This window comes from Capricornis sumatraensis, chromosome 19, assembly GCF_032405125.1.
Source record: "Capricornis sumatraensis isolate serow.1 chromosome 19, serow.2, whole genome shotgun sequence".
NCBI classification, from domain to species: Eukaryota; Metazoa; Chordata; class Mammalia; order Artiodactyla; family Bovidae; genus Capricornis; species Capricornis sumatraensis.
Genome location: NC_091087.1, coordinates 68,516,662 through 68,544,587, shown reverse-complemented (window position 1 = coordinate 68,544,587; position 27,926 = coordinate 68,516,662). Strand labels below are relative to the sequence as shown.

The window sequence follows — 27,926 nt, the reverse complement described above, 5'->3', positions numbered from 1 at the left end:
TCATGGTCTCCAGAACCGAGGAAAACACTCAGAAGAAGGTTTGGAGATCCCTGAGCCATTCTCATGGATTAGGGCTAACTCTCAGTTTTTAACACTATGTCCTAAATCACATATTATTTATTAACTCTGTATTATCAAGATAAGTGAAATCTTATCATAACAAATCCATTAAGAGATCAAAATTCTTTCACACAAATCTCATTAAGTACAATCTATCTATAAAGTAAAAAATAACAAAACCATACTGCTCTAATCTTGGCTTAAAACAAAAAACAAAACCAGTGGTCATTTTAAAAGTGCAAACACATGTGTACTGTATTTCTTACTTTGTTCTGGTTTGGCAGCTCGCTGGTAGAACTTTAATTCAGTAAAAAGAGGTCCATTATCACTGGGTTCCTTAAAATAAAAGAGTTCATTAGTACACACATTAGTTAAAATCACTGAGTAATTTTCAATGAACCTTCAAAAAATACTAATGTATCAATTTTTCTTTCCAAACTCTTTGTGACCCCATGGACTGTTCCCCCACCAGGCTCCTCTGTCCATGAATTCTCCAGGCAAGAATACTAGAGTGAGGAGCCATTCCCTTCCTCAGGGTACCTTCCCAACAGGAACCGAACCTGGGCTTCCTGCATTGTAGGCAGATTCTTTTACCATCTGAGCCACCTAGGAAGTCCTCTTCCAACAGTGTGATTTTGATATTTCAGTTTATAAACTGTGTTTGAGACTAAGTAAAATGCTTGGATATGTTTCAGATAGTCTCAGAAGAGTCCATAAGTCTTGTATTTCTCAGGGTTCATTTCTACATGTGGTAAACTATACAAAATCAGATATATAGCTTAATCTTTGCAGAAATTTAAGAAAAATTGTTAACCTTATTTTCACCATTATTACACTGTCTCTTAAGCAAAGATCAGCAACCATGTTAACTGTTTCACCAAGGGGCTACAAGATTATTTCTGAGATTTAACAAAAATTTCAACACTTGATTTAACCCATTAGTGGCAAAATCCCACTCCTTTCCTATTTCTCATTACAGTTACATCTAACTGGCAGGAAACCAATCTGATCACCAAGACAAGTGTTCTGGAACCCCAGAGCAAGCAAACATGTCCACGTGACTAGATCCTCTGTTTTCATTCCTATGATTTTCAAGGAGGGAACCCTGCAATTATTCCCCGCATGGTAATTTAAAGTTCAGAGGGGAACGAGGCTCAACAAGCACGTTTTCCACCAATGTTAGTGAACTATACTCATTTAAGGGATATGAACAGTCAAAATTATTTGTAAAGAGGCTTACATTCATAAAAAAGTACTTGAAAAGTAAGAAACATCAGCCTGTTGGGAGTTTTGCCTAGCTAAATAAATCTGGGATAGTGGGAAACATAATTTTGTGAACTTTCTAAATAGTAAGTTTGGCCTAATTAAAACTGATCAGTATTTAATGTTTGATAGTTAATGTTGATATTATCTTAATTATTAACAGTCTAAAAAATTTTGAAAAGTATCAAATTTTCAAATAAGGAGGCTAATATTTCTAAACTAATTTTGGGGCTGTTTTCTTTTGGAGAATTTCGGGAAGAAAGTTATTTCAGTCAGAATGTCTGTGTAACCGGACTTCCAGGGTCAGCAGAGCATTAGAAGAAGCGGTAAGAGAAGTCTACTACCTTACCAGAGAGAAAATTTGCAGAAATATGTAGATTTCCACAAATATGCAAATACTTAATATATGTTCACATTTTCTTTATTCAAGATACTCTCACTGTCAGAGAAGTTAATTTTGCTCCTTAAAGTTTAAACAAAACTACTCTAAATACACAGTTTAGTATCTCAGATTTCCTGTTATTCAGAAGAATAGAAATCCCTAGTTTAAGTACTTACAGGAAGATTGATTAGACAATATGCAGAGTCAGGCAGTAGCCACTAAGAATAAGTATTCCACGGCAAAAGAGCAACATACATAATACTGGTATCAGAACCAGAAAATAAGCTAGCCTTATTTGTTACAGGCAAGCTTTGGAAGAGACTGGTATACAAGGGCTGTATACCATGTCTTAAGAAGCAGAAACTAACCAATATACTAAGGTGTGCCAAATCACTGCCCGTGGACTCACAACTGCAAGTTTTGCCATAACCTGTAGTTTTTTCCTTGCAGCAATGGGAGCCAGGCAGACACTTGTGAATGCTTAGAGCCCATGGCTGAGAACAGGCCTGCAGCAAGAGTAACAGACTCAGTGTAAGAAATGGAAATTCAGGAGAGGAATTTTGGGAAGTTACTCTCCAAAGGCTAACTTTTAGAGTAGCTCATAACTCAGGTTTGAAGGGAGTTTCCTAAGACACATTCCTGGCTTATTACCATCTGTATAAAATTCTGATTTATTCAGTTTCAACCTATGTCGTATCAACTTTAATTTTCAAGCTTTCCTTCAGGCAATAATTTATTAAACTTATAATAATACGAATCAACCTATATAAATCAAGCTATTATATTGAAAGTCCCATTACAATAAAGACTCTTTGATCTCATTTCATCCTTTTTTCTAATTCAATAAAATTCCATTATAACAAAATAAAGGACCTACTTCCTTGGCATTGCACTCCAGCCAAAGCCAGCTATTTCTGTTGAAGAAAATACCTTAACTCATAACTAAAAATTTTATTAACATACTTCAAATCTAAAACACTTTGCCAACTCTATAATAGCCAAGATTTAGAAAAGAAATTGGGACTGACATTTTAACTAGAATATCACTAAACGTTTCCTTAAGACTTCTAAGTGTCAAAATGAAGATGACAACAGAAAAAAAATTAAAATGTGATATATTTCAACAGCACCATCTAAAAGCAACTGGCTGCCATTTAAAAATGAAGCTGTATAAAGTTTCTCCTTCCTACCAAAAAATTATGATATATGAATTGAAAATTCAGGTCACTTCTCATAACATCAGTGTGGGAAATTAAACATCAGTCTTCAACTTCTTTCCAGAGAACTTCAGACTACAGATATCTATTAGTACACGCTGGGAACAGACTATAACATAAAGAACTGTTAGAATACATGATCCCAAAGCCTGACCTCTACCCCCAGTTTTGCTACTAGCTCAGGACATGACCACAAAGCGGGGCTGAATGAAGTAATCCATTATACAATCTGTTAATAAGGAAACACAGAAGGAGGGACTTCTGGTGGTCCACTGGTGGTCCAGTGGTTAAGAATCCACCTTGCAGTGCAGGGGACAGGGGTTCAATCCCTGGTGAGGGAACTAAGATCCCACATGCCGAAAGGCAACTAAGCCCAGGCAGCACAACTAGAGAGAAACTTGCCTGCCACTACAAAAGAGCGCGAGTGCCACAACCAAGACCCCATGCAAATACATCAGTATTAAAAAAAACCACAAACACAGAAAGACATTTTCCTCCTTGCATTATCCAATTTACCATTTCTCTCTGCACGTTTACTTTCCTGAAATAAAATACAGAGAGTGTCTCTCAGGTCTCCATCACAGGTGACCCAGCACCGTGAGTCCAGGACCACTCCCATAAGTCAGTAAGGGTTAACCAGACACGGTCACTGAGGAGGACAGAGACTATACCTGCTGCTGCTGCTGAGTCACTTCAGTCGTGTCCGACTCTGTGCAACCCCATAGACGGCAGCCACCAGGCTCCCCCGTCCCTGGGATTCTCCAGGCAAGAACACTGGAGTGGGTTGCCATTTCCTTCTCCAATGCATGAAAGTGAAAAGTGAAAGTGAAGTCGCTCAGTCATGTCTGACTCTTAGCGACCTCATGGACTGCAGCCTACCAGACTCCTCCGTCCATGGGATTTTCCAGGCAAGAGTACTGGAGTGGGGTGCCACTGCCTTCTCCAGAGACTATACCTAGCATATACCTACACATCTATCTTAAATGTGTTAGTCGTTACTTCACTTCAAGACCAAATGTAAGAAATGCATGGATTAGTATTTGGAGCTCTTGTGCATACCCGTTAACACTGTGAGTGCAATAATCAAATGTTCTAACCAGTCCTCCACACGGAGACAGAAAGCCTACCAGAAGCACAGGGCACCTGGTGACCCCCGGGAATAAAAGGATTACAGGCAAAGGTAAGCATGGCATGGGCACAGAATCCCACTGAAGACTTCAGAACTACGGTGCTCTAGGCGCCAGACCCCACCAGTGGCTCTCAACCTTGATGCACAACGGAATTTCTTGAGGAGACTTTACCAAAAATACGGATAACCCAGCCCTGCACTTGGAGATTGCAATTATCCCATGTAACTGGAGCTGAGAACCACTGTTTGATTTGATATGCTATAAATTATTAAGTCTAATTTCACATTAAAAATCAATTTGCCTTTATTTCTTAAATAATTTTTTTTCTTTCTCTAAAGATAAAATACCAATTCACTTTAGAAAATCTGGAAATACTATATTTTCTTTCTATATATAGTTATTTTATAAAATTACCTCTGTATTATAGTTTTATATCTTGCTTCTTGGGTAATTAATTATGAAGCTTCCCCAAAGAATAATACTTGTTCTTTGAAAAAAATGGTATTTAATAGCTCCTGATGTTTAAACAGCAAATGTTCATAAACAGTTCTGATCTTAATACTGGAAAGAGGTGATAATCATTTCACATGTTTGTATTTGATGAATCATTCTGACTTCTACAAAGCTCTATGAGAATAAAAGAACTGCAGGTTAGTAATGAACAGAGCTATGGCACTGCCTATCACAAGTGAAGACAAATCACAGACAGGCCTGCGCTAAAAGGCACAGACAAGAGACAGAAACAGGCGCATCAGGAAGTTACAAGGTGGCAAGCAATTATGGCCAAAAAGTTTTGAAAAGAATAAAACAGGCATTTAAGAGTGGCATAAAGAAAACAAACTTTAAAACAAGGCCCTTAAAATCTAGTTAGGGAGATAAAATTAACACATAAAAACTAAAACAAGTAGAGCCATGAGAAGGATATTAGCAAGTGAAATTGTAAAACAGATGAAACTATATAGAATGGGGGCTACAGCGGTTTAAAGGAGTTCAGGAAAGACAGGTATGAGGGAAGACGACCAACAGCAGTCACTAACCCACCCCTGAGACAGGAAAAAAAAAGTCAACATTGTTTTGCTTATGGCATTCTTCCAGGATCACAGACAAACCAGGACACTGAAAATGTTACTGAAATATTAAATGCAAGAGAGAAATCAGCTGAATATTTATCATCGTCCTAAGTTACAAAGAGAAAACGTAATATAGGCGAATGGGGGTAGAACCAAATTAGGAGACAGGAGACACAGAGGACTGAACCAGGGTTGATGACAAATGGCTTTTAACTTAGAAATGTAATTTGCTACCTTAAGCAGTGAGGAAATACTTGTTTCTACCCATTTTCTTTCATAATTCTGTAAGCGAAAAAGACACTGAATAACAAATAAAATCCTTAGAACTACTCATAATGAAGAAGAATATTATAAGTCTAAAATAAAACATACTTTCAAGAAGCTAAGGTTACACAGAAGAAAAAGAGACACGGTTACATAGCAGCCCCACCTACAAGCCACGGCTCAGACACTTTCCTCCGAGACCTAGAAATAACTGTTCAGGTAAAGCAGCTGCCAAGTGGTCAGAGGCAACTGTATTTTCTGAACCTCACTAATATGATAAGTTCGTAAGGGGACTTGTTTTCTTCCCACAGTGGAAACTATTTAAAGATTCTAAGAAGAAACTAATCTTACCCATAGATTTTAATATTTTAATTTGTCATATCAAAGACAAATGCAGATAATATTCCATGCAAATTCCATGCAAATGACCCAATTTAATAGTACAGACTTTTGTTCCTCTGATATAGCAGCAAACTAAGTATTTCAAAGGAATTTAATACATGAGAAGGAAGAAAAATCCAAAACGGAAAGGCATAAAGAAAAGTGAAATGGCAGGGGAAACAAACCAATCACATCCACTCTACAGTTACCCACGCTGCTTCCACCCACGGGCGTGACGGAATAGCTGGGATCCAACTAGCCCTCTCGCAGTAAACAAATATGAACACTGGACAAAATACAGGAAAATTACTATTCTCAGACACCCGACAAAACAGGCAGTACAGGACTGTGACTTCTAAAGGACCGGAGACAAGCGAATGAGCCCCAGGACAGGATACTTGAGATGCTGTGGGGCTAGAGGGGAGACCAAGCTCAGTGCGCCAAGAAGCTTGACACCTACACCAAACAAGGAGATGAGAAATGCTTTCATTGCAGGAATATTAGGAAAAATTAACAACCAACATCCTTCGTAAACAAAGATGCAAAAATCCTTAATGAAATATTAGCACAACAATTCCAGCATTATGCGAAAAGCATAATACACTGTAACTAACTGGAGTGTCTGTTAAGAATACAAAGTCAGTTTACCATTCAAATATCAATCAATATAAATGCCACATTAACAAAATAAAAGAAAATGCTATGATTCATCTCAAAAGATGCAGAAAAAGTATTCAGAAAATAAACAGACAAACTACAAACTAGGAGAAAAGATTTACAACACATATATTTAAGAAAGGACTTGTATACAGAAAAACTCTTACACTGAATTATAAAAAGCAAAGCTGAGTTATTAAAAAAAAGAGGGAGAAGGGCGGTGCCAGAAGACCACAAAAGACTGAAGCGGCTCAACAAAGGAAAATATATAAATTGTCAACAATCATAATGCAAAAGTGCTCAAAACCAGTCAGCAAGTAAATAGAAGCTAAAACTATGAGACACTACTATACTTCCGGTATCACGGTCACAACACACCAACAACACACCTGACAATCCCAAGTGTGAAAGGGGCACAGAGCAGCTGGAATTCTCACATGTTACTGGTGGCTGTGTAAAACAGTAACAACCACTTTGGAAATCTGGCTAGTACTTTCTTATAAATTTAAATATGCACCTTCCCTATACACCAGTAATTCTAGGGACTGATCCAAGAAAAACAGTGACCAGAGTATTTACAGAAGGGCTATTCATAAGAGCCCAAAACTGGAAACAATCCAAATGTCTATCAACAGGAAACAGAAAACTAACTCTAATACAGCTACCATATAATACTACGACATAAAGACTGACCAAGCAACTGAGATGCCAGCAATATACCCGAGGCTTTAAAACACTATGCTGAGCATAAGCAGTCAGAGACAAAACAAAATGTACTGCATAAATACCATTTACAGGACATTCTAGAAACAGTCCACACGGAGGAAGGAAACTCAGACAAGTGTTTCCTCCACGGTGATCAGAAAATGACACCAGAATCTTTTGGGAGCGATAGAAATGCTCTGTATTTTAACAGAGGTAGGATTATACAGGCATATGCACTTGTCAAAAAAGGATTCAAACTGTTTATTTCATATCTATTTCATTATAAAAACTACACGTGAATAAAAACGTGGTGAAAACAATCAAAAAACAACTCAGATCCAAGAGTTATTAACTCAAATGGGATCAAATATATATATTTTTTTAAAAGAGAGTAAAATAAGACAAACCAAAACAAAAAACCTTGAGGTAATTCTAATTCCAGAAATCTGTAGCCTTTAGGAAAAAAAGCAAGTGTTGGGGAACTCTGTGGTAATTTGCCCAAATAACAGACCCTTTCACTTCTTCTATTTAACAAAAACATGTTCTTCATACATAATAAAGAATTTTGAGAGAGGAGTTACAAATGTTGGTAAGCAACAAGATGCACACACCCTCACTTACCAGCAAATAGTAGTTAAAATGCTTGTTAATGCCAATATATAAATTGACCCGGCTATTCAGAGTATGTCTATGTTAGACAAGATATCGTCTGCCTTTACCCAATACAAATTAATTTCAATGTCAGTGTAGCAAAAAGAAGTTTCAAAGTGACCACAAATAAATAACTGTATTTACTAAAATGAAAGGGGAAGGGAAAGATAATGGGAAATAAAAAGAAAACTGACCAAGTGCAAGTTCAGAAGCAAATGCATGACAAAATACAATAAAGTTCATGAAAGTAGTATAATCTTGTAGGATATAAAAAAAGCATCTCATCTATTATAAATACAGCTAAAATAAAAAGAATGAGCTAAATATTTTTATTCCACACCTGCAAACCTCCAGCCGTTCATTCATTTTTTCCACAAATACTAGTGTCACTCTAACTCAAAAGAGGGGAGAGAATTTTTGAATTCAAATTATTTAAAACTATAAAACTACGTTTTGTCTCATTTAATAATTATGAAACATTATTAAAAATGCAGTACCTTATGGTTTAATTAATTCTAGTTATTAAAAAGAATGCTTTAAAAAATATATACTACAACTAAATCAACAGAAAAGAAAAAAATCAGCCAGAAACATTTCCTTACCACTTTTACAACACAGGGTGCATCGCTGCCCACGGATTTTGAAGAATTCGTATCAGCTGTTTGAAAAGGTGACATATATAATATCAGAACAAGAAGGAGCACTATTACAGCCTATTACTAACCCCTTATTAATATGTAGATCTGTATATCTATAACCTCTTGGTAGAATAAATTTCAGTTCCCAAATATATGTCTCAGGATATCATTACTGCATATTTCATCAATTTTAAGACTTTTTTCCCACAATTTAACATGTCTGAAATTGGAAGTCATCTTACAATTGCTGCTATTTTCAATGTGATCATCAAGTAAGTGTGGAAAACTGAGTTAAAGATTTCTTTAATTCAAAAGTACTCATGATCTTTGATATGCTAACATATGCTCTAAATTCCCAAGAGGATGATAACTGATACAATTTCTTAAATTTAACAAACTAGGGAATCCTTTTAAGAAGTAGCATTAGGTAGGAAGGTAAGAAGGGAGGGAGCTGAAGTTCTAAAAAGCACTCGTTTGGGGTAAAGATACATCTATGGTTCAGGATATTGGCACTAGACCTTTGAAATGCCATCCAGAATAATTTTAATGTGGCTGTCAGTATTATTTTGTGCAAATAAGAAGCATAGTTGCCCTGAAATGCTGAATTAGGAAAATAAGGTTTCCCACACTCATTAAACACATATTTTTTACCAGGTAGCTATTACATGCCAGTTTCTAAGAAACTGATTTAGCAATGAATAGGAGCAAACAATCTCTACTTTTATGATGCTAACATTTCAGTAGTTGGACACAGACAACGATTAAAATATAAAGTATATCTGATGGCAGTAAGTGCAAGAGAAAGAAAAGCAGGAAAGGAAGGTAGAGAGCTGCAAATTAGGAAGAGGAACCTCAGTGATAGGGTGTCACTGGATCAGTGGTCTGGAGACAGTGAAGGATGGAGCCATGGAAATAATCTGGGAGAACATTCCAGGCAGTCCAGCGCAAAGGCCTACATGTGCCCGGAGAGGAACAAGTGAGGTGCAAAGTAACAGGGCACAGATCACAAAAGCAGCAGAGAACAAATACGAAGACAGGCGACCTAACGCTGTGGCTATCAATGCGATGGCGAGCCACTGGAAAATGGAGAAGAGAAACGGTAAGCTCAGACTGATTTTCTAAAGAATTCTGCGAGTGGCTCTGTGAAGAATGGAGGGTGGACAGTAAGAACAGAGCAGAGAGTTAAGCTAGGCTATTAGAATACTCTGGGTGAGGAATGGTGGCAGTGTGAACCAGAGCGGCAGCACACAAGGTGGTGATAAGTGGTCGGACTGTGGACATATTTTTAAAGAAGAGCCAACAAGATCTGCTGATGAATTAGATACAGAGGGTAAGGCGGGGTGGGGGGGAGGGGTCAGGATGACTCCAGGTTTTTGGCCTGAGCAACCGGAAAGAGGAAGTTGCTACTTGCTATGACAGAAAACTGCAGGAGGAGCTGGTATTTTGGGGTGTCGTAAGTTTGAGATACTGATTAAACATCCAAGTTCAGGTGTTAAACAGGCAGCTGACGTACAAGTCTTGAGTTCAGAAGAGTGGTCCAAGTTGGATAAAGAAATTTGAGAGTCATCAACGCAGAAATGCTGTTCACTCAAAGTCATGAAACTGGAAGGGCCCCTAGGGAATGAGTATAGACAGAGGAAAGAAGAAATGCTAGGACTGGGCCCTAAGGCATTCTCACAGAAGAGGCTGAAGAGATGGAGAGGGACAGGCAGAGGAAATCGAGAAAGCATCAATCAGCTGGAAAGCAGCAGTGCTGTGAAAAGGCTGTAGCTAAAAGACTTCAGACGACAGAAGGACCACCAAGTCATAAAAACAGCCAAATGGGCAAAACAGTAAGTCTGAGCTCCTTAAGGAACAGTCCTGCTGTGGTGACTACATCACCCAGACACTGGATTAATAACACAGCAAAGTTAAAATTTTTAAAATAAGCATTTAATGCACAAGTGTTGAAATGAGGATAGTATCCCCAAAATACTGCACAATTCAAATGAGGAAAGGGGGAAAGGGAAGTTCGATAATTCATTCAAACAACAAATACTGAAAAAAAAAACGCCAGATACAAGAAGAGTTGTTTCACTGCCAAGGAGGACATATTTATTCTGGGAAAAACAAAAGTAATCTCAGTGCAGCGTGAAACATACTATGAAAGGGTTAACAGAGGAGCATTATAATCAGATACCACCTGCCCTAAGTTCAGCTTTGGAAAAATAAAGCAAAAGAAACATCACATACAAAGATCAAGAGGCAAAGGGCAGCATGAGAGTTAAAGACAGATTCTGAGGAAATAAAAGGGATGAGGAAAAAAGTTACATAGGGACCAGACTGCGCGGAAGGTCTGGGACGCCATTCTCAAAGTCTGGTACTGCATCCTAAGGTCCCTGGGGGAGCCATCGGAGAAGCATAAGCTAAACAGAGTAGGTCACTCAAGCCACAATGTGAATAACAGGCCGTAAGAGGGCGGGGCTGAGCAGAGAAAAGTCACTGCTATACCGAGAATCCAGATAAGACATGACAATGACCTGCAGGACCAGCAAATGCTGCAGGACCAGCAAAAGAGAGGGAGAAATGAATGTATCTGAGAAGTCTCACAGCTGAAGCAACAGCACCAGATGAAATACCAGGAATATTAGTTTAATAACACTTGAGAATGCTTTCCAGTATCTGGCTTGAGGGGTATCATTCAATCAGATCATATTCTTCTGATCCTGACAGAATCACAAGATGGAAGAGGATGATATAAACTTTAGACATGCCTGTGGGTCACCCAAACAGAGATCCCTTGTAGGTCACTGACTATGGGCTTGGACTCAAGGGACCAAGAAAGGCCTTGGCTACTAATAAATGATGGATATCAACAAAAAAGAGACAAGGGAAGCCAAGAGACTCAATGAGATCACTCTGAGAGAGACTACCCAGAAGGAAAAGCGAGCTGAAAGCACAGAGGGACCTACAAAGATGACCAAGCACATCAAGAGGCAGGAGGAAATCCACAGGTGAAGGCGTGTATTATGAAAGACGATGGAAGCAACGTTCATGAGGAGGAGAGGTAACCCATGTCAAATGCTGCAGGAAGTATAGACAAAAAGGCAATCTTTTAGCAGAAAACCATCAGTTAGCAGAAACTGCTGATCATCTTGAAAACGGCTGTTCTGGTGTTGGTGGGCAGAGAGAGAGAAAGTGGAGGCTGCAATACTAAAGAAAACTCCTTTTCCAGATCAATCTAGTTTTTAAAAAGTGAAAGCTTTATTACAGAAATCTGTCAAACCACTGAATATTAAAAATACCTTTAGTGGCACTTTCTGATGAGAAATACCAATACAGATAAAACGGCCAGCACACAGGCAAAGCGAGCTGCAAATTTGCCAAAGGTTACAAAAGCAGCTTAACTAACACAAAATGAAGAATTTACTTGCTTTAAGACAAGCTCCCATTCCTAGTATAGGAAGTCTTCAGTATACACATTCTATAGTAGAGCAAGCTTACAGAATTGCCATCTCTAAATTACAAGGTCAGCTACTAACCTTTCATGACTTATGAAGGCTTTCAGTTTAAATCAGAGAGTCTAGGTCCCTGGGATGGGTTTGGTTCTTAATAAAACTAAAGAAACAATTTATTTCCCCTAAGACAGGTGCCACTGATCTAGAGACACAGCATTTATAAAATACAGTAAAGTGCTGGTTTTCAAACTATGTTTCATGAACATACCTCTAGAGACTGCAGCTAACCAACTACAACTCATTGGTCCTGGCTGAGTCAGACCCCTCCTGACTAAGAGCAGCTGCTCTTCCATCTATGTCGGTGGTTCTGAAACTTTCCAGGCATCTACCTGCACCACCTGCAGGGCTTCCCAGTCACAGGGATATACCTTCTCCCTACAGCTGCTGATTCGTGGGTCTGGGGTGGGACTCAAGAGAGCACACTTCTAACAAGTTTCCATACGATGCTAATCTAGTATTAATAGTAGTATTATGAGGAAGGTGTTGCTTGAAAGAAAAGGAAAGTTTTTAAAAAGAAAATTTTATAAACCTCATACAGAAATTTAATAATTAAATAAAGATTAGAGGAGTAAGAATATACAATAGAAAAGTCAGAGAGAAACATCAAAAGCAATCATTAAATGCACTGTATCAATACTAATATTCTGAGAGACACAGCTTTAGAAGCAATCAGGTAAAATGTTTTTCAAATAAACAAACACAGTATCTCAGGGTTCCACAATGGGTCCCCTAAAATTTAAATAATATGCTAATTTAATAGCACATTTCAGACTTAATATGCAATTTCTAGGTCATTCTCTTAAATTCCACCATGATGACTATTAAGGTTGCATAGAAAGAAAAAATATCCATGCCTATTAAAGATATGAAAAATCTCCAAATTACACTAAAACAAAGGGAATGTATCCTAATTGGGTGGAGGTGGGGAAAGAAAGATATGGCTGTCTTTGGGTCTCAAAGGAGATTAACAGCATACAGAATATCTAAGAAATATGAAGCCTATGCTCACTGGTGACAACCCTAGAGATGTTTTATCCTCTATTTCTGCTGTGATTACATCAACTGTCTTCTCCACTCCCACATCAGAGAGGTATTTTTGCCTAATAATTTTATGTTGACGTAGGCTATCAGGAGCATCCTGTAAAAGTCTGCAATTAAGAAAATATTTTGAAAACAAACTTGTAAATCTTTGGACTGACAATCAGAAGTAGTGGAATACTTACCAAGATATATACAACCAAAGCCACCTTGGCCAATGGGAGACCCCAGTTTCCATTCCTTTTTGGTCATATCAGTGATTATCTCCCCGGCTGCAAAATGTTCTGCAAGACGTCTCTTTGCAGGGCCCTGTCTTCCAGCCTGAGCCGCTTTTACACGAGGCATTTTCACTATAAAACAAAGCAACACTCAAAAATGTTTTCACTGAGGAAAGCTTTCTAGGCAAAGATGCTATTCAAATTCCTACTTACTCCGAAGTTTAAATAAAGGACTCATAAGTGCTGAATTCTGTTTATCTCTCAACTTGGAAGAGGAAGCAATAAGTAACATGATCCATGCAATTACTTGCTAGAAAATATTTCAAGTTCCAGTGGTATATAATCATCAATGACTAAAAATGCTATTTAATGCTAACAGTGTATGGGGGTGGTGTGTAATTTCAAACTCTAAGAAAAACCTATTTTAATCTACTAATTGAAAAATATTTAAAACAAACAGTTTTTAGGATTCTATAGTTCCTTAAAACTATATTATAGATTACAGTAAAGAAAGAAAAGAGATCGATAAAAGCTGTAAGGTAGTCTATAACATCTGAAATGGCTATTCAGATAAACGATGTCTGTTAGGACTTGACAATTTATGTAAGTAGTTTGGTTTTGAGCCTAGATATTCTAAATACATACACACCACATTAGACTGGAAAATTTAAGCAAGTATCTACCCACTATCAATTCTACCTACACAAACTCCATTTATGCAAATACTCTTTATTAATTTACTGGGAATTTTTAAATTTAACTTTTCCTGACAGAGTACTGATATATATCTTCATTGTCTATATCCTAAGTTTTCAAAATAAATGAATGTCAATTAATATCATATCAATTAATTCTCTTAATGTGTTTGTAATCATTAAAAGTTTCCTGAATGCCATTTCAGTGCAGCCGTTAAAGGCCCACATTCAAAACATCAAAAAGAGGTGATTTTGACAGCTACAGTTAAATAGACTGAGTAAAATAACTAAAACACACAGTACTATCAAATACTAAAAGGAATGCCTTCTAAATTTTATTCAACTTTATCAAACCACCAGAGTGATATCCTATTAATTTCCTTATAGCATTCAAGACAGTTTAAATGATTTAATTAGAGAAGATTCCTGAACTTAAAAAAAAAAATATGAAACTACAAAATGAAAGATCACACCTACATACTAATCAACCCAGGACGACCAGCTCTAAGACACAGCCTAGGCTGGTAAAATTACTGAAATTAACAGTAGAAGAAAATATTCTTTGTGCTTCCAGGCCAAAAAGAAGATACTCTGTAAGGAAAGTAAAATCATATTGTCATCACAATGACAGCAACACTTTATGCCAGGAAAAAAGGGAAGTAACATATTTAAGACTCAAGGAATGAAAATACAAACCAAAGAGTCTATACTCAATTAAATTTCAAGTCTAAAGACTTCAAAGTGTTATCAACATAGAAATGGGGGAAAGGAGTAAGAATCCACTAGAAAACAAGCCTCAGATACCCCAAATGACTAAAGAAACGTCACTGTAAGAACTGACAGTGAGCAGTAAATAGATTATTATTTGCAGAACTGAGTCTCAATAAGGGTTATAAAGGAGATGATAGACTATATAATAGGGATATGTCCTGACAACGCAGACATACCACAACTGCAAAAAACGGGAAAACAAGCTGGAAAAAATCAACTTTCGCTCATACTGTGGTGATCCTTGGTTTTGTTAACTAAGGATATTGTAGGCAGACATGGAATAATGCAAATGAATAATTATGTGATGTTTTAATTCTACCATTGCTGTGTCCTTAAAAAAACAGGATTCAAATATGGAAGAGGATGCAGATGAAAGAAGAGGCAGGATTATATTTCGAAGTATTGTTTTTAATTCAAAAGGTATTTTCTCTTTTACAGAAAGAATATATATATAAACACACAGAGACATATACCTTGGTATTCCCAAGCCCCATTCATAAATAAAGAAGCTTAGAAAAAGAAACAACACGGTAGCAAACAAAGAGCATTCCTAGTGTACAAACTGTATTCTTGAAATACTATTTCCTGTTAAAACGGTGCCTTGAACAAATTACTGATTTCAGGTGTGGAGCTAGAAATGTACAAGATAATCTTGGAAGATCTCGTCATTTCTAGATGTCAAGGATGCTATCAAAAACTACTACAGTCATGTCAAATATGTCTAAGGAGTCAACCTGGAAGATGCTACCACTAACCAAAGATGAGCCAATTTGAGTCAGTAAAGATAATAACCATAATGGATTAAAACACACAAAATGGGTGAATCGAAGAGTCTGTAACAGTAAGAAAACTTAAGTGGTCACCTCCAGAGGATAGCAAGAAACCACTCAATTTTGAAAACCAGTGAATAAAGGGAAACAATCAAGCATCCATCCTTCCTTTCGTATATGAATTGTACCACTAGGTAACCAAATAGAAGATGAAGAGAAACTTCTCCTTACACAGAAAAATTTCAGCTAATAAGTGAGTAAGAATGGTTTTAACTTAACACCACTTCCACCTCCTAATGAATTACGGGATCCAGGCATGGAGCACTGATAGACACTAACATCACAAGGAGAGAACTATTCAGACAGTACACGCCTCCTGATAAAAGAACACACCACTAGCCATGAAAAAATCCCGCCAAAAAAGAAACAAAAAATAAACAGACCCTGAATCTGATTCAACCTATCAAGTCACAGGATATGAAGGGACCAGAACAATATGATAAACTATGACACGGGAATGCAGTCAGCAGAATTCTAACTGTGGGAAGGAAACCCTTATGGTGCATATGATCCCACTTCTTCAACAGATACAGGAGGGAAAAAGACATGGGGGAGAAGAAAACGAGGTTTTAAAACACTTTAAAACATATCTAACAAAATCTGGCAAATCTAAACCACAGTGTTGAGGGATACACACCGGAATGATAAAACTACAAAGAGAAGAAAGCAATTACCATAAAAGCTGGAGGTGACTCTGGGGAAGCGTAAGAAAGTCGGGATTTGGATGGGGCCCATGGTGGGCACATTTTTCTTGACACAACTGGTGGTCACAACAAAAGTTCCCTCTGATTCCTTATGTCTGTATGTGCATAATAAGGTTTTCTGAGTTGTGACATATTTTATGGTTTTTAAACTTTAAAAAATGACTGTTCCTATAATTAACAATCACCAAGAGATCAAAATTAGAAGTCTTTCATATTCCATGAGCTTGGTCCAATCATACACACACACAAAAAAAAAAGAAAGAAAAAATAAGATTCCCAAGTAAAACCTGTACTTCATTTCCTGTGAACTATTGGTGGCCTTTTGCTTTTTCCTTCACAGGCACTCCTTATACATTCTATACGTATTAAAGAAATTAGCTCTTGGCATTGCAACTAATCGTCCCAATTTATCTGTCTTTTGACATTGTTTATTTTCAGTTCTGGAGTTTTACGTCATCCTTAGAAAGACCTCTCCCAGTAAAATTACTTTTTTTCAAACATCTCCCATGTTTTCCTTTAGCTATCTTATGGTTTCATAAAATTCTTTGCTAATTTTTTTGTCTGTCTACACTTATACTGGTCTAAGATATGAGGCGGGAATCCAGTTTTTTTCCCTTTTAGTCAGTCATCCATACACATCAGGGAGCTGCACAAGTATTGGAGAAGCTCACTCCAGTGTTCTCACTTGGAGAATCCCATGGACAGAGGAGCCTGGTGAGCTACAGCCCATGGGGTCTCAAGAGTCTGACACAACTTAGCAACTAAACCACCACCATATATATCAAAAAAACCCAAGTAAACTAACTATAGAAAACAGTTCATATAAATTGCATAACGTAGGTCCTCTGTATCACCAGTTTATTTGGAATGGAATGGAAGGTTGGTTACTAGTTAGTATTTGAAACTAACCTCATCCCTGGGTTAAAACTTCCCTCATACCTCTATCTACTCCACATGAATGTGAAGAAGTCACTGAAATATACTCTGCTGCTCTGACAGAAAGGGGCCACTACAACACAGAATTTTCTTTAGAATAATCTTAACTGAAACTCCTTTCCTTTGGAGCCTTTTTGTGGAAAAAGATACGGTGGTCCCCCTCCGGGCAGTCCTACAATCTTAGATGGGCCACAGACCAACAACAGCCACGCCAGTGCTCAGAGCTGCTTCTGCTGGGTGTGAGAGGGCGACAATGACAGTCGATTAATAAATAAGCATCTGGTCAACAACCTTTTTAAAACATTTACTTTTAACTGAAGGATAACTGCTCTGCAATGTTGTGTAGGTCTCTGCCATACATCAGCACAAGTCTGCCATAGATACACATGTGTTCCCTCCTCCTTGAACCTCCCTCCCATCCCACTCCTCTAAGTTGTCACAGAGCCCCAGTTTGAGTTCCCTGAGTCATAGAGCAAATTTCCCCAGCTATCCGTTACATATGGAACAACCTATCTTTTAAAATGTGAGGACAAACAAAAGACTTAAACAAATGCAGCTGGTTATGTTCACTTCATAAAAAGACTTTAGAAGTTTGTCTTCTCTTACCACAATGTAAAGAATTTAAATAGCATTTAAATTATCTATTCCTATAAAGTGAAGATCTGCACTGTGGATGGAGAAGGCAATGGCACCCCACTCCAGTACTCTTGCCTGGAAAATCCCATGGACAGAGGAGCCTGGTAGGCTGCAGTCCATGGGGTCACTAGAGTAGGACATGATTGAGCAACTTTACTTTCACTTTTCACTTTCATGCATTGCAGAAGGAAATGGAAACCCACTCCAGTGTTCTTGCCTGGAGAATCCCAGGGACGGGGGAGCCTGGTGGGCTGCCGTCTATGGGGTCGCAAAGAGTCGGACACGACTGAAGCAACTTAGCAGCAGCAGCAGCACTGTGGAAGCCTGACAATACCAAGTACTAGTAAGGATGCGGAGCAAACAGAGTTCTCACATACGAGCCAACGTTTCAACCACACTGAAAATCTGTTTGAGGAGCTGCGACCCAACCCAACAATTCCTCTCCTGTGCACATACCTAAGAGAGATGGATACACAGCCACCAAACCCACGTTAAAGGATGACAGCAGCTTTACTCAGAATGGCCAAACACTAGAAACCCACATGTCCATCAACAGGAAAACAGATACAATAAAACAGATGAACCACCAGAGACATCACTTTGCCAACAAAAGTCAGTATAGTCAAAGCTTTGGTTTTCTCAGTGAGAACTGGATGTGAGGGGTGGACCATAAAGAAGGCTGAGTGCTGAAGAATAATCGATGCTTTGAACTGTGGTGCTGGAGAAGACTCTTGAGAGTCCCTTGAACTGCAAGGAAATCAAACCAGTCAATCCTAAAGCAAAGTGAAAGTCGTTCAGTCGTGTCCAACCTTTTGAGACCCCATAGACTGTAGCCTGCCAGGCTCCTCTGTCCACGGAATTCTCCAGGTCAGAATACTGGAGCGGGTAGCCATTTCCTTCTCCAGGGATGGAACCCAGGTCTCCTGCACCGCAGAAGGATTCTTTACCATCTGAACCACCAGGGAAGCCCAAGAACACTGGAGTGGATAGCCTATTCCTTCTCCAGGAGATCTTCCCAACCCAGGAATTGAACTGGGGTCTTCTGAATTGCAGGTGGATTCTCTACCAGCTGAGCTACAGGAAAGCCCATATCCTAAAAGAAATCAACCCTAAATATTCATTGGAAGGACTGATACTGAAGCTAAAGCTTCCAATACTTTAGCCATCTGACGCAAAGAGCCAACTCACTGGAAAAGACTCTAATCCTGGGAAAGTTTGAAGGTAAAAAGAGAAGGGGGCAGCAGAGGATGAGGTGGTTAGACAGCATCACCAACTCAATGGACATGAATTTAAGCAAACTCTGGGAGATAGTGAAAGACAAAGGAGACTGGTGTGCTACAGCCCATGGGGTCGCAGAGTCGGACATGACTCAGCGACTGAAGATCACCCACCCAAATGGTATGTTGATAGCAGGAGGCCAGACACAAGACGACACATTCCATGATTTGTCTCATGAATCCGTGATGTACTAAGTCACTTCAGTCGTGTCCTACTCTTTCAACCCCATGGACTACTGGACCAGCGGGTTTCTCTGTCCATGGAAGTCTCCAGGCAAGAATACTGGAGCAGGTTGCCATTTCCCTCTCCAGGAGATCTTCCCAATCCGGGGATCGAAGCCGCATCTCCTGAGTCTCCTGCACTGGCAGGCAGGTTCTTTACCGCTAGCGTCACCTGCAAAGCCCACGCCGTAATGACAGAAGTCAAATAGCAGGACCACTGAGTCAGAAGGTTTCTGGGGCTCTGGTCATGTTCCATACCCCAGTCTGGGTAATATCTACATTGTATGTTCACATCATTAAAATTAATCAAGTTATACACAGGACTTATTTCATTCTATTTTTAAACTTATGTAAAATTAACAGCTGATTACACAAACCTTAAGTGTTATTAACAGTCAGGATCCAATCAGGAGTTACAATGCATAAGTAACTCAAAAAAACTTATAATAAAAAATTATTAATTTCTAAAAGGTACTATTGACTATTAAAAGGGGTAAGAGAACTCTAAGGAAGAGCAGAGGCAGGGAGCAGGTACAGTCTACAAGATCAAAGGAGAGAAGACAGAAAGGAACTCCTCACTGGATGGGCTGTGGGCACAGCCCACTGGGCGGCAGAGCCCTCGAGGGCGCCTGCTGTACACAGGACTCCACCTGCTGGGGTCCTGGTGGAAACAAGATAACTGCCACTGGGATGCTAAACAAAGCCGTGGAGGATAAGCATGCTTTGCTCATCCACGCTTTAAAAGGGGTGGAGGGTGGGGACCAAGCACACTGCAACAGCAGGAGAAGCCCCTTCCCCACTCTGCCTAGCAATGTCCCTCCCTCACCCTCTACTGACTAACCTAACATTGTTCTGGAGAGGAAAAATGTTTACAGGGTCTAGTTCAAGCATCATCAACAGAGCAAAGAAAGATGTTTATGGAACTGAAAGGCAATAAATTGATAACCTGCATAAATGTTCACAAAGGCTGGCAAATCTCTGTGTGCACACACACACGTGGGCACCAACCACACTGGAACATTCTCACCCAGCAAGTATCCCTGGGCCCTCTTCTGCCTCCAATCCAGACCTGATCAGGCCTCAGACCTCAGGGAGCCCCCTCCTGGCACCCCCTGCACCCTGTCTGACCTGCACTCCACTTGGTCACTCCTCTTATTCTCTGGTTCAGAGTAAAAGACGGCTCCGAGCTTCAGAGAATATGAAGTCTGTGTGTCTCAATCTCCTTGTCCTTTTAAGAGGATTTCTAAAAAGAAGAAAGGAGAAGTACTTAAAATCAGAAGTCTCTGGTCAAAAACTAATAAATAACATGACCATAAGCATTTGCCTCAGTAAAGAACTTAAAATATTCATTGGAATTAAACAATTGCTTTAGTATATTATAGGTTTCTGTTAACAATGAAACCAATACCTACATTAAGGTTTCTATTAAAAGAATAAACCAGAGGGAACAAACCTCCACCAAATTAAATCTTTCTGCATAATTTCTGCCCAGCTGGAGCAAAGCAAATCCAAGTTATGATGCCCAATCCAGGAGAGAGATTTCAAAGAAAAGAAAGTTCACTGCCACTAACCATTACATAATCTGACCACTTCTTCTCCCATTGACATTAAATGAAATTTAGATTCAAGCAAAAAGCACATGAAAATGTAAAGCAACACCACCCTTTACTGAAATCATTTGCTGGTATATTCCATATTAGCATATTCACCAAAACTTAATTGTAAACAGAGTAATTATGGTACTAAAGTTATTAAATACACAAAGCAAGCTTGGAACTATACATATTCAAATAGAATTTCAGTGGCAGATCAACTTTTATATCTGAAACAATACCCTAATTAATAGTCAGCTCTGATAATAAAATGGTCCTCTGTTTTTCAGATAACATTCCAAAAAAAGTTCTGCTATGAATATTAAAAGAAAGTTTTGTGAAAAGATTCTTAAAATTTCAAGAGCTATATTTATCACAATATGGTACTGTATTTAGACAACCAGCATTTTCCAAGTCCTGGATTCAAATTTGGAATTTTTTTTTTAATCCTCTGTTGAAGAGAGGGAAAAAAAGCTTGAATGAATCCAATAATGCTGCTTACACTCAATGAGCTCTGAATTCATCATATCCAAACTGGGAAACTACAATGCTGTATAAAGCTTGTCACCTATCGGATGACTAGCCATACATTTTCCCTAAAATAGGTGTGTACTTGAGTTTCTCTGAGGGGATCATATATGTTTATGAAATTTTCTTTAAAGTCATAAGTTCTCTGACGCTTTTAAACTGCACAGAGACACGCTGATTCAAGGATAATTTTGAACAACCTGGACTATTCACCAGGCCATTAACATGGTACCAACATATTGCTAGCTCTACTCTTTGCAGCAGAGAGCACTTTCTCGCCCCCACTCCCCATATACACTTGCTGAAAATATTTTCCATACACAAAGATCTAGCTCTTCTGCAGTCAGACATGACCTCTCAAGTGCTGTTCTTACTGCTTATTGCATTTGATAAATGTTCCCTCTAAGTTTATGAGCTCCCTAAATATGAGACCTGTCTTACAATCACTGCACTTGGTAAGAATTCAATATATGTGTCAAAGTATGCAGCAAAAAGGTTAATAAGTTATTTTTTCCTCAAGTACCTGACATCTAATTTTAAGCTTAATATACATCCAAATGGAGAGGACAGTGCCACTCCTTTGAAAAGCCCTGCAATTGAAATCCATATCAAACCCTATTTAGTCTCCTCAAAACTGTAATTCTCCTCCCTAACTCATAATTCTCAACAGAGGACCTCATCTCCTAATTTAGAGAAAAAAGCCAGAAACTTCAAAGGGAGTTTCTCTATCTTTCCAAGACTCAAACCTACAAACCACCTGCATCCACTTCAAGTCCAACTTTGCCTCCATCCTATCCTCCAACACCAGCTCCTTCACCTGTATCCCATCCCCTCCTACTTCCTGACTGAAACTATTAATTAACCCTTCTCTCAAACATTCAACATCTCCCTCAACTAGAGCCTTCCCAACAGCTTTTAAATATGCTCATGACATGCCTATTAAAAGAAAACTTTTTAATTCCCCTCTGCTATCATCAGTACCAACCACCTTAAACTTACCTGTTCTTACTAATGTACCTTTTCGCCTCAAGTCACCACAACTCACTCCACCTGGATCATGAGTCCACTCCGACCACTCTAGCTCAGGGCACTAAACCCAAGTACCCTTCGAATCACCTCATTCACTCTGCTCATTCCCCAGCAGCACTCAACACTGCTGTTCACCCTTTCTCTTGCTTTTCTTGCACTTTGCTTTCATTCTCTTGCTTTTGCTTTCTCAACAGAACACTTTCCTGGTTCTCAATCTACTGCTTCCGGCCCTCACAGCATAGATAATTTGGAAGACACAACAGTGAGTAACAGCTCATTCTTTCAAGGAACGCGTTCCACTTTTTGATGTATATTTTTCCAGGATTGCATCACTCTAAAAAAGCAGACCATCTGTATTTCCACAGCTTACACCACAATACAAATTTATAAGAATAAATTACATAAAAGAAAAACATGCTGTTAAGTAAAATTAAGACCTCTGGAAATAAAGCTAAGAGCTTTAAAAGTAAGATGGAGGCATATGCAGAAAACATAACTGATTGATATGACTTCCTTAAGCTAACAGATCTCAAGAGTTTATAGCCTTCAAGCAGTATGTGCACACCCGTGCTCAAAGCAGCACTATTCATAACCACCAAAATGTGGAAGCAACCGAGGTGCCTGTCCACGGGTGGGTGGGTACACAAAATGCGGTAAAAACATGACGCAGAATCTGCAGCCTCATAAGGACGGAAATTCTAACCCAGGTTACAATGCGGAGGTACAGAGACCAGCGGTATTATTTCAAACGCTGTTCTTGTAGATGTTAATTACACAAATCTATCCGTTATCACAGCAGTAAATAAAGGTCAACTGTGAGTGATGGGAACTTACGAAGGAGAGGAATGGTCTGTTCATTCATTCATTCATGCATGCACTCAGCAAGCATCCACTGACCACCTGCCACTCACCAAGCACTGCTCTAGTTCTCCTCTAGCTCTTCACTGCTCTCCAAGGAACCAGACAAAGGTCCTACCTCTGACACATTCTAGAAGAAAGAGAATAAAACCTACCAGAATGGGAAGACTACCTAACATTTTAGAGGATGTACAGGCTATGTTCAAAGAGAAGAAGAGCATGTCAGGCGACAGAGGACAGGGAGAGCACGGTGGCTGGGGGCGGCGTATGGTGTCAACAGAGAGGTCACTGTCAGCCCCCTGAGAAAGGGAGATCTGAGCAAGGACAGGAGGGAAGTGGGAAAGCTGGCCATGAGTATCTGGGCAGAGGGCTGAGCAGTGCAAAGCCCCTAAGTAAGGAGTGTGCCATGCAAGCAGAGAGAGCAAGGGTGCCAGGTGGCTGGTGTGGAGTGGGCGAGGGGAAAGGAGAAGTCAGAGAAGGAACACAGGAGCAAGAGATCAAGGGGAGCCCCAGGGGCCACTGCAAAGACGCTTCTGACCTTAGCAAAAGGGTAAACAGGGTACTAGGAACAGGTATTATACTTGCATCTTGATTCACAATCCTTCAAATCAGTCAGGATGAAAATCACACTCTGATTACTCAAGTCAAAAATTCTCCCACTGACCAATTTCTCACCAAAATTTTTACATTTTTAAAATGTTTCTGGCTAACGTGAATTATTCCATCCTCAAAATTTATTCCATCTACAAGCTGAACTTGATATAAATCTAAAACCTTAAGTACTTTTGTCATTAAAGTCACCTCAAGGTAGGACTGGTTTTATAAAGGATCAAAATTCATTTCTCAACAGCACAGACTAGGACTAGACCTTACCCTCCCTTTAACATACACATAAGTCACGTAGTAATGCTATTACACTACGTGGCTGCAACTTTGGGACAGGAAATACAAAGCTTTACTATGCTATGCCTCCTTTAAAATTTAAAATAAAAATAACACTGAATCATACAGAATTCTGTACTACAATATGTAGTGTCTGCTTCATTAACTCATTTGCTCACCAAATATTTACCTCTGTGCCAGGAACTGCTCTAGCAGATGGAAATAAAGCAGTAAACAAATCCGACAAAAATCCTGCCCTCACTGAGCATAAGCTCATTATTTGAGGAGAGAGACAATTTTTTTTCAAATTTGAAACATGTGCTATGTCCAATGATGACAAGTACTGACGGAAAAAATAATAAAGGAGGAATAAGGGATGGGGTGGGGGAGCTGGGGCTGAAACTGAAATGTGATCGGTAAAGCCGCACAAGAAAATGACATTCAAGCCAATACTGGTGCTTCCCAGGTGGCTTGGTGGTAAAGAATCTGCCTGCAATTCGGGAAATGTGGGTTCGATCCCTGGGTCAGAAAGGTCCCCTGGAGAAGAAAACGGCAGCCCATCCTGGTATTCTTGCCTGGGAATCCCGTGGACAGAGGCGGCCAGCGGGCTATGGTCCATGGCATCCAAGAGTCAGAGACGACTTAGCAACTAAGCAACAAGAAAGCAAGGGAGGCCGGCCAGGCGGTGACGGAGACAAAAGGCATCTCACACTGAGGGAGCCACAAGCACAGAGGCGAGGGCCAGCGCCTGCCCAGCACAGCAAGGAGGCTGGCGCAGCTGGCGGAGAGCGCACTGGCTGACATCAGACGCGGAAGAGGGCCAGGTACAGCCATCACGTCCAGGACACAGGCCACTGTGAGGACACCGACTCTAAACCTCAGTGAGGTGGGAAATCATGGCAATGTTTGGAGCAGAGGAGTAGTATGCTCTGACTGAGGTTTCCAAAGGACCACTCTGGTAGAGGCGTCAAACAGACTTGGGGGGCAAAAGGGGCAAGGCAGAAACCGCTACCAGCTACTAGGACAGCGTGGCCACTGGAATAACCAACGCCTGCCTTCATGCTTCCTGACTAGTCGGAATGGCAAGTTTTTAAAAACTGATTTTAAGCCACCAAAGAGAGGCATACAGAATAACAGGAGGTTTTTCCAACTTTTTTTTTTTAACTTAATACAAGCTATCCACTCCCAAAAAAACAAGTCTCCAGTGCCAAGTGGAAACAATCAATATTAGTGACAGATGGTCTAGGAAACATGCTGATCATCTCTTACTCTAGATTTTCTAAGCTCTATCTCGTGGCAAATTAGTTCACCAGGAAATGAAACATTTGAACGCATTTATTCCAAAGGCCTTTATAGAACACCTCAGTATATGCGCTGGGCAATATGCTGGGGCTACAAATATAAACACAAAATTCAACATTTGGCTTCAAGAAGCTGCACTTAGCTTCATGCAGAAACACCATCACACAGTTAGGATTTAATATTAGACCATCAGCTTCAAACAAGGATCAATAAAAGCTCGCCAGGTAAAGAATGTTTCTGAATTCTTTGATAAAAACTATTTATTAAAGAAAGTGAGCAGTTGCAGATATTTACAAGATCAAACTTTGTTAGTTTCATGGTGGGAAAAGAAGGGCCTCTTCAGTGATGGAAGTTTTAAGCCATTAAGAGCTATGAAACTCCTGTTTCCCCCTTTTCACTGAGTGGCAGGAAGTTCAAAAGAAAAGTATAAACTCGATTACATAACTACCCATTGTGGGAGACAGTAATTCTCAAATCCTGGCTACACATCATGATTATCGGTAGAACTCTGAAACACTAAACCTATTTCACAAGAACCCCAGTGCCTTATGTTTTAATCCTGCACAGGCAGCTGTGAAGTGCAATCTGGACCATTGGTCTATATACATCATCCCTCCGTATCGTCAGGAGATTGGTTCCTCGACCCCCTTAGAAACCAAAATCCACTCAAGTCCCTTACATAGAATGGCACAGTATTTGCATGTAGTCTATGCACATCCTCCCATACACTTTAAATCATATCTAGATTACCTATAGTAATGCAATGCAAATACTATGTAAATAGTTGTTCACGTGGCAAATGTAAGTTTCACCTTTAGGAATTTTCTGGAAATTTTTTCTGAGTATCTTTGATCCAGTTAGTTGAATTCACAGTTGACTGAACCTGTGGATGCAGAACCAATGGATATAGAGGTCAACTGTGTTCTGGCACATCTTCCTTTCCTCATTAAGTCAATCATTTTCAATTAAGGGCTCTATTACATACAACTCTATTGCATCAGAAAATTTTAATAAAAGCCTCCTTCATTGCAGAAGTTGGGTAAAACATATCAAGTAGTGAATGAATGATTCAGAACGACTCCCCCCGCCCCACCCAAATCACCTTTTTCGTATCCCACCCCAGGCCGAAAACCTTCATTCATATTTCAAACTTATTTGAAATTAAGAAATAATTACATATTTGGTATAAATGGCTTCCTGCCAGTCTACAATAAGTCAAAGAATAAAATCAACTAGAAGATAATCAGTCAATAAGAACTTCATCACCTCTTTTGCTAAATTGTATCAAGAATAATTTGAAAGCAATACATCTAAAGACAATTCTCTTACAAATGAGCCAGCTAATCAGAAGTTGATTAATGTATCTGATGAGTGCCAAGAAATCATATGAAAAATATAGAATCTTGAGTTTATATATCCTTCCCAACAATATACAGGGTCTCTTTTATATATTTACTTCATTTTATCCCCACAAATCCTACAGTTGAGACAAAACTGTGAGGATGACCACAGGAATGAATGCAGACTTACTACCATTTACCATAAACTAGTGAGAAGCAGGAAGGTTTCCTCTGACTTCCTGTTCAGTTCAGTCGTTCAGTCGTGTCCGACTCTTCATGACCCCATGAATCACAGCATGCCAGGCCTCCCTGTCCATCACCAACTCCTGGAGTTCACTCAAACTCATGTCCATCAAGTCGGTGATGCCATCCAGCCATCTCATCCTCTGTCGTCCCCTTCTCCCCCTGCCCACAATCCCTCCCAGCATCAGAGTCTTTTCCAATGAGTCAACTCTCTGCATGAGGTGGCCAAAGTACTGGAGTTTCAGCTTCAGCATCATTCCTTCCAAAGAACACCTAGGACTGATCTCCTTCAGAATGGACTGGATGGATCTCCTTGCAGTCCAAGGGACTCTCAAGAGTCTTCTCCAACACCACAGTTCAAAAGCATCAATTCCTTGGCACTCAGCTTTCTTCACAGTCCAACTCTCACAGTCACACATGACCACTGGAAAAACCATAGCCTTGACTAGACGGACCTTTGTTGGCAAAGTAATGTCTCTGCTTTTCAAATATGCTGACTTCCTGTTAGGGACACCCAATCAATCTCCTGGGCTTCCCTTGTGGCTCAGCTGGTAAAGAATTCATCTGCAATGTATGAGACTTGGGTTCGATCCCTGGGTTGGGACCCTGGAGAAAGAAAAGGCTACCCACTTCAGTACTGTGGTCTGGAAAATTTCATGGACATTATAGTCTTGGGGTTGCCAAGAGTTGGACACGACTGAGCGACTTTCACTTTCACATTTCAATCTCCTAGTTTCACTTAGAGAACCATGCATATCAATACAAGTATGAAAAGTAATCATGGCTGTTATGAATACCCTCAGCAACACTAACAAGTCAGTTAGTGTTAGTCACTCAATCATGTCCAGCTCTTTGTGACCCTATGGACTACAGCCCACCAGGCTCCTCTGTCCCTGGAATTCTCCAGGCA

General features: G+C 39.5%; 1 protein-coding gene across 1 annotated transcript in view; it reads right to left on the bottom strand.

The window, feature by feature from the left end:
• VRK1 (VRK serine/threonine kinase 1) overlaps positions 1-27,926 on the bottom strand; it is an 80,042-nt gene that overhangs the window by 33,358 nt on the left and 18,758 nt on the right. Inside the window, exons 2-4 of the mRNA XM_068991351.1 lie at positions 13,139-13,303; positions 8,383-8,438; positions 327-396 (exon numbers count right to left, since the gene is read on the bottom strand). Of these exons, the coding sequence (XP_068847452.1) occupies positions 327-396; positions 8,383-8,438; positions 13,139-13,298 (286 nt within the window). The 5' untranslated portion in view covers positions 13,299-13,303. The remainder of the gene's footprint in view (positions 1-326; positions 397-8,382; positions 8,439-13,138; positions 13,304-27,926) is intronic.